The sequence below is a fragment of the Cyprinodon tularosa genome, unplaced genomic scaffold, assembly GCF_016077235.1.
Source record: "Cyprinodon tularosa strain WSP-4 unplaced genomic scaffold, ASM1607723v1 ctg618, whole genome shotgun sequence".
In the NCBI taxonomy this organism is placed as follows: Eukaryota; Metazoa; Chordata; class Actinopteri; order Cyprinodontiformes; family Cyprinodontidae; genus Cyprinodon; species Cyprinodon tularosa.
Genome location: NW_024039361.1, coordinates 421,732 through 429,970, shown reverse-complemented (window position 1 = coordinate 429,970; position 8,239 = coordinate 421,732). Strand labels below are relative to the sequence as shown.

The 8,239-nt window shown below is 37.2% G+C and overlaps 1 protein-coding gene across 1 annotated transcript; it reads right to left on the bottom strand.

Annotated features, from left to right (window-relative positions):
* Window positions 1-2,776: 2,776 nt before the first annotated feature.
* On the bottom strand, window positions 2,777-7,901 carry LOC119798278. The gene is made up of 6 exons (XM_038307651.1): window positions 7,885-7,901; window positions 6,166-6,237; window positions 4,057-5,049; window positions 3,812-3,973; window positions 3,641-3,736; window positions 2,777-3,544 (listed from the first exon to the last, which is right to left on the bottom strand). The coding sequence occupies exons 3-6, from the start codon at window positions 5,032-5,034 to the stop codon at window positions 3,236-3,238; spliced, it is 1,545 nt and encodes a 514-aa protein (XP_038163579.1). The 5' UTR covers window positions 5,035-5,049; window positions 6,166-6,237; window positions 7,885-7,901; the 3' UTR covers window positions 2,777-3,235.
* Window positions 7,902-8,239: the final 338 nt, after the last annotated feature.

Here is an 8,239-nt window from a genome sequence, read left to right as displayed (position 1 = left end):
GGAGCTTTTATTTTGAAGGGTCCCCGGAGTCTTATTTTGAAAGTCTATCAGGGTTGCGTGTGAAGGGAAGGGTCATGGCCAGTAGTCATATTGTATCCACTTCCTAATGTTAAATCAGTGTTGTCTCCCTCCATTAGATTAAAATGTGCTGTATAAAGTGGTGGAGGTAAAATCTCTTTGAAGCATGGTTACCTTGACGACGTTAACGAGCCTGTCAGTGACAGAGAGACATGCGCATCACTTTCGTTCCTTAGTTCTCAGGCTTTTTTGAATGGGATTATCAGCTCCGAACAAACGAGTGCTGAAGACAAACCGTAAATGGTATCTAAAAAATTCTTTCAGTCTAAGCGAGAGCTATCCTTTGTCTCCGTTTGGGGTAACTTTCATGGATGTAGCTCATTCACAACCTTAATGGGAAGGAGGAATAAAAAGGTTTGAGAAATCCTGCTGGTCTCATTGATTAACATGCAGCACAATGGTAGAGCAGAACTCTCAAAAGCAAAACTTTCCCTCCGAACAAACGAGCGGTGAGCCAAAACCGTATTAGGTATTCAAAAAATTCTTTCACCGTGAGCGTCAGCCATCTTTGGACTACAACTGGTGTAACGTTCATATTTCTACAATATTTCGTCTAGGCGTGGTGACGATGTAAAAAAGTGTATAATTGTCAAAATCTTGATTTTGGGGTTCGGACAGATTTGTTACCCCCGAACAAACCTTTTTCCTAGCTAAACGATAAAAGATATCGACACACTTCCTTCAATGTGAGTGCTAGGAAGGTCTGAGGAACAACTTCCCCAAGGCTCATGTTGCTACGTCGAATGGTTCCCGAATGGGAGCGATACGAAAAAGTCTGTTTTTTTGAATTTTCAGTTCGGATTTTCAGAGAGCTCTCATTGGCTTTCTATTGGGGAAGTGTGGACTTCTTCGTGGTCTGGGCCAAACTGTCGGAAAACCGTAAATGCCACACAAATGAGGGTTACATTTCCTGAATCCTGACAAAAATCCCTACGTTTTGATGTAAAATTTATCTACATAGAGTAAAAAATGAGCGAGTGAGTTGAAGCTGTTCGGCATGAGTGAAATGTTTGAAAACGCTAGAGTGGCACACTCTAGCAGCTGAACATTCCGTCCATAGACTTCCATTATAAATCTGAAAATCTTTAAAATTTCTTTTAAAGTTTGAAGCTTCACTGAAACAAAACTGTAAAAGTTAGCAAAAAGCTGAGATAAATAGTAATAGCAGAAAGATACGGAAACATTTCAAAAGTTGAATGGTGTTTCTAGCTGAAAGTATGCTGAAGTAGTTAAAGGGCAAAGTAGCTGAAGATTTAGTGGAATTTTTGAAGTTTTACATGTATTTCAATGGGACAGAAAAAGTCATAAAAAGCTAAATATTTAAAAAAGTATAATAGCTGAAGTTATCACAAGATACAGCAGGATGGAGCAGAAGAAGCTGAACGTTTTGATACCAAATTTGTTGAAATCGGCTGAAGTATGGAGAACGAGTTAGAGACGGAAAAACGTACGGAAAGTATAATAATAATAATAAAGAGAAACAGAAAAACAATAAGTGGGAATGCATAAGCATTCCCACTTGATAATAATAATAATAATAAAGAATAAAGAGAAACAGGATCTCAATTATGTGAATGCTTTACAGCATTCACACAAATATTGCATATAGTTACACATGAGAACCTTTTACTCTCTGGTACATAAATAACTAATCATCCCATGAGTCTTAAAGTGATTTCAGGCTCCTGCACCTTCCTGTTATCCGTCTGTCTGTCAGCAGTCGTCCTCCTGCAGTCGCTTCCAGGAAGCTCAGCCTCCGTCTCTGAATAAAACGCTCAGCTGGAATCAGAGGAACATCAGCTGCTTGCTGCTCTAATAGCCTTTAACATGCTGCTCTGTCTGAGACGACGCTTCATGTTGAGTGTGGTACACCCCACACTGTAAAACCTGACAAGTTAACCTAACTCAAATGATTTGGGGAAACCGATTGCACCAATTGATTTAAGTTATGCAACTCAAATTGTTTTAGTGTTCTTAATCAATTAATTGGAGCCTAATGAACCCAACACAATTATAATAATATAACTCAAATAAATGATGTTTATTTACTTATTTTATTTGGTACGAGTTGACTTAAACCATTTGATTTTCTTGTGCCAAAATGCTGTATTTATTCATACTTGTTTTAAAAGTGTTATATATTCTTAGTAAAATTAAGTTAATTTGACTTTAATGGTTCTTTTCTAAATTACTTAAAATTGTATTAGATTTACTCAATCCAATTGGGGAAACTGATTGCACAAAACAATTTAAGTACTGTTAACACAACGACAAACTTAGATTTTTTTCCCATTTTTTTTTTTATTATTAACTTCAACTGCAGACAATACAGAATCAATAAAAGTGTGGCTTCTGACAAATTATGGTCTTAAAATCTACTATCAAATAACCAAAAAGACATCAGAAAAACTGATTTTAAAGTGCAATTTAATGCTATTATTAAACTTCCAAAAGAAAAATACTAGGTGTATATCAATAGATTAGAATACTGTAGGGTGAAAATTCTAATATTTATGAGGGAAATTATTTTAGAAGTCAAATGGTATCAGCCATAACCATCCTGATCTTAAGATAATGATTACGTTTTCATCCATCCACAATAGTCTGATGTATTGATATACACCTATACACCAAAAATAAATACGTATGACTTTGGTAACAGTATTCACACATGCTGTCAGTATGCAACACATATGCCATTGTAAATTTGAAACAGTTTACAAAATCTGTTTAGTCTTTAAAGCCAAACCTCAAAAGGTAAACATAAGAAGTATCAATCTCACAATACAAGAATAATGATGGATGGTATAAATTTTGAACAAATTCAAATTATTCTTTTACTTTTCAACATACTGACATAAACCAGTAAATACAAACACAACAAAGGTTATCTAAAACCAAAATAATTAAATATTCTAATAAATAAAAAAACTCAAAATTACACACTATGAAAAAAGGGTATATTTGAGGCTTCTCAGTAGTTTGCCTTTAAATTTAATCAAAAGAAGGATGTCTAGTGTGAAATTTCCTTATTCTTAGCAAACTGAATGTTTCCTTTTTTTCTAATTTAGAACCCGTGTAAAAATAGAACTGTTGACAAAAAGCCCTTAAATGCTGATTCCTGAACAGGCATGAATGTAGCAACAACAAATCCAATCTACACCAGCTCATTTTTCAGTGTCTGCAATTTTGGTTTGAGTTGCTTTCTTTCATCATCTAGCTTCAGTAAAACTACTTGAATGAACTCAAAAAAGCTAGTACACTTCACAGGATAGCTGAGATGCAGAGCATAGATTAGCCCAAACAAACACACCAGTGCATCAGTCCATGAGTGATGAGTCATTACAACCTGATCTTCAAGCACGACGAACACTTGACGTGGTGAGAATGGAACTCCAGCAGGCACCTCATCTTCACCCACATCAGAAACCAGAGCAACTGCGCCTTCCCAGAACTCCATTTCATCCTGAATATGACATGAGTTCAAAATTATTTATTAGAATACATTAAACCTTTTCTAATTCCAGTGGACAAAATATGGTAATCAAAATGAACAACATACTTTGCATGTTTTGAAAATGCTTGAAGAATCCTCCTTAAGGTAAATGGGTAGGCCCGCCAGGGCTGCCGCTCTTGTTGCATTAATGTCGTTTTTGTCCTTAAAGGATTAAAAAAAAACGTTAAACATGGTAATGGAAGCCACCAAGCAAATATAGTAACAGTATCCAAGTACCTGTTCCTCATAGGCCAACAAAAGCTGGTCCATCTTTTCACCAATCCGTCCAGTTTTCTTCTTTTTATAAAGCCCAATTAGCTGAGGAGCATATTCATCCAGTGCAGCATAAAACGCATGTGGCAGATGCTGATTAGTAATCCGGTGAAATTCACAGTACAGCTAAGGAAAATAACCAAAAAGGATAAAATGAAAAAAAGAAACACATTCTTGACACACACTACATTTTATCAAGCTGTACTTACCTGTGTCTCATTAAAGATGGCTGGCCATCTCTCCTTAAGCTCTGATACAGGAGGAGAAGTTGTGATGACCTCTTCACGCCTTAGGGCAAAGGTGCTCATCATGTGCTGATGAATAAGGGGAATGTTTCTTTCAGCAGATGTCTTCTGGAACTCTTTAACCATCTCAAGCCTCCTGGTTTCTAGAGACTCCCTTGTTTCTCCAGAAGGATAACTAGGAAGGAAGTTTACCTCCCCTCTCCTAGGTCTTTTAATATTGGCCCTTGGTGCAGCTCCTTCTGGGTTTGTTCGGCTGCGTTTTCCAGAATTTACAGCTACATCTTTGATGCCAGCTTTAGCCAACTTTTTTCTTTGGTTTCCTATTTTGTGTCTCAGACTATTCTTCCACCCTTCCCACCCAGTGTCAGAATTCTTCTCCTTCAAACAGGGATGTTTTCTAACTAAAGCTTCCGCAGCCTTGCCAATTTGTGTGCTACTAGGATATGCCTTCAGCCTATAGATTTCTTCCCCCATTATCTCAAGGATGTTGTGTTTTTGATCTCTAGGGAGTCTGATTACTTTTCCTTCTTTTTCAAATGCTGCATTGCCTTCCCTTAGCACATGTTCCACCTCATAAGAAAATGTTGGAACAATAAAAACATCTGGCCAGCGACCACTGCGCTCTGGTGAATCTGTGGCATCAGTGCTATCAGTCAGAAGGATTGTTTCATCTGTGCTGGTTGAAATCCGGTCCAGATCAAGTAACCTGACAACTTTAATGGATGCTGTGCCTGGCAGGTCTTCTATTTTAACCAAATTACACAATGCATTATCAAAATCTGGGTCGTGAAACTGAAGCCGAAAGTCAAAAGTCAACTTAAGCCTAGTTTTGATTTCATCTATGAGGGCCTGAACGCTGCTTGGGCGAGATGACAAGATAAGCCTTTCAGCATTATCAGTGTCAAGGATGATCCGTAGTTTCAAGCTCTCTTTTGCTTCCATCTGGAGTTGCAGTTTCTGTAACAAACAAGATTCAAATATAGTAATATTTCAAGACATGATCAGCTGTCTATTATGTCATGTATGCATTACATTTATACTATTGAAGGGCTGGGAGATCAGCTTATGTTTCAGTCCTTGTTCTTTAGTCTGACACTAGAATGAAATGTTTTGTTGTGAGAATCAGCTCATTTCCAATCTTGTAAGCAAAATGAGGGATGTAGTCAGACAACTGGCTGAAAGATTTTACACTATGACCCTTCAGTTGATGCTCTACTACTTCATATGACCTCAAGTGTTCTACATAAAAGGTTTCATAGTCTTTCAAGAGAAAATAAATGCAATTTCTGACAAGCAATATGTTCCGAATTTCTTTAAACTCTGGTAATGCAGCATATGCCCCCGTACATACAAACATGCCAATTTCAAAGTTTGTGCCATCAATGGTTACTTTTTTTGTTCCGTATACAGTGGGATTATCAGCAATGCTAGAGATCAATGATTGTGTATCTGCTGGTAATGATGAAATGTACAAAGACTCCATTTTAGATGTCTGCACAGGTTGTTTGAAAAACTTTGATGATGACAAATAAAATGCCATCATGCTTTGATGTCGTTCTGCCAACATTTTTAACACATTCTTGTAGTTGTGAGTGTCATGAATTATTTTTTTGAAAACCTTATGCTTTCCTTCAAATCTCATAGTCCAAAGATGGACTAAGGGACCAAAGCACTTTATCAAGTGCGGGTAATGCTCGATGTAATGATGCTTTGGTCTAAATCGAACATTTGGAAACACTTCCTGGAAGAGTTGCCGGTGGTCCAGTATTTTACAAACCAGATACTGAATGGTCTCTTGATTAAAAGTATGACTCATGGCAAGCTGAACAATATCCTTTAAGTCCATTAGCACTACCCAAAATTTGTCTCTTTCGGGGACTTTTGAGCCAATGAGAAGTGGTAACAATCTAAGCAGGGCATGATTCTCATGTCCGTTCCCACCAATGGTACCACGGCAAGCAAAATTTGTTGGTATTGGATGAGGGCGATCAACTTTGTCAGAATGTTGGTATGGAAAGCGCAATATTGCTCTGTTTAAGTCTTCTAAGGTAAAATATTTCTTAGAAATCAAACCTTTTATGCAATGCGCCAACTCCACAGGAACGACACCCTCAAATAGGTCGTGTAGTAGGTCAGGTGGAAAGCCTGTGATAGGATGAAAGAAGGAAAGATGATCAGAAAGAACACAACTGTTTTTCACACCATAATTTTCCTCACTGCCATTCTGAAGCTCTTGTACAAGATTATCATGAGCAACTTTTGTTCTCATCACATAATCCCCTGTAACAGCATTTTCTGTTTGCATTTCTGTTTGTTTGGCATGACAAAACCTGCAGAAATGTGTAGACCTGAAACTCTCATTAAAACCAGCAAGCCCATGGGCAGCAAGGTTATCTGCCACAACAGAGTAGTGCCTATAAGACATTCACCAAGGGTATCAATATAGACACCTACTTCTTCCAGAGTTCTGAGATCATTTAGGAGAGGTGAAAACAATTTCTTATACCCAAATAGGCGTACATCATTAGAATTGCACAAGAGAGCGAGCTGAGTGCAATGGAGAGCAGAACGGGATTTGACTGGAAAGTTTGCCTGTGTCCAATAAACTGCAAAAACCTTATGTATTTTCTTTGAAGTGCCAAGTGGCTTTGCAATTTCAAAATCATCAACATACAGTATTATTGACAGTTTAGGACCCTCTTGTGACAGTAGAACATTTTCCTGGTAGTAGGATCCATCACAAAATGATTTGAAATGTCCAGGTATCTGTGTGGGTGCCCGTTTAACTTCTTCAAGCACATCTGCTTTTTTCAACAGCAGTTGCAAAGATGTAAGAATTGGCACATACATAAAGGTGTGCTTTGAGGATTCAATTAAGTACTCCACAGGCTTGACAAATGGAAAGTTTGCTTCATAGTATGATTTTCTCCTCTTTGCTGTTGAAAGCGGTCCTTCAGATGTGATGCATTTATGTAAAATGTTACTATCAGAAACCGCCTGACAAATCTCATCAACCACTTTGTCAGTATATGGACAGGTATGTTTATTTAGTATTTCAGCAACTGTTTTTCTGATCAGTGGTTCAGATAATAAAAAAATATTATCAATATGCTCAATTATCTCCTGTGTTGCTCTCTGGGAAACATGGAGAATGCTCTGCATTTTCAAGAAAAAACCAGCCAGATTGTACTGCAACTGCTCTTCCAAACCCTCTGTACTACTGATTTCATTAGTGGATGCTTCTTCATTTTAATGTATTGACTCAGTTGAGTCAAGCTGCAAGTCATCTTGGTTTATGTTCATGACACTATGCACAATGCTTTCATCATAGTTTGTTGAATTTTGGTGGTCTCTGCATTTGTGGGCATTAAATGTCGAATAGACATTTGTTTTAAAACTGCAGTCCTTAAAAGGACATGGCACAGTTTCTTTTTTTTTTTTTATGCCCCCTGAGATGGATAAACATTTGCCTTTCAATGAATGGCTGCCTAAAGGTACACACAGGGCAACAAAATCCATAATCCATAAGAGATGGATAAGAAAGTTCTTCTCTTTGTGTAGCAGTGTGCATTCTTGACATATGTATCTTTAAAGAATTAAATGTACTAAATGTACACATGCAGTCGTTGTAGAGACAGGGTAAAGGTGAAATTGTTGAATACTGACCATGGTTAAGCCGGTAATGCTTTAGCAACATGACCTTTACTGCAGTAGAAAAACTACACAACTTGCAATTCCACATTTCTGAAAATAAAAAAGGGTCACAATTAGATATCGAACACTTTATATTACCTTCTCTGGCTGTCTTCTTCTGTTCACCACTTCTGTTCAGAGGCTGAACAGAAGTGGTGGTTATGGTCCTTCCAAGTGTGCTTCCTTTTAAATCAAACACTGCAATGCAACATAAAAAAAAAATATTGTAACATGTTAACCCAGAGCTAGCAGCACATTAACTACACCTAAAATGTTCCATGTGGATAGCAGAAACTAACTACATTTACAATTTTTAAACATCTGGTGTAAAAGAAATAAAAAACTTAAAAGGTTTGCAAAGTCTAACAAAAAAAAAAAAAAAAAACATTAATTTACTGTCATGTCTTCGGCCACGCAGTTTGAAAAAGTATGTTTCAGCACACAGTTTTAATCA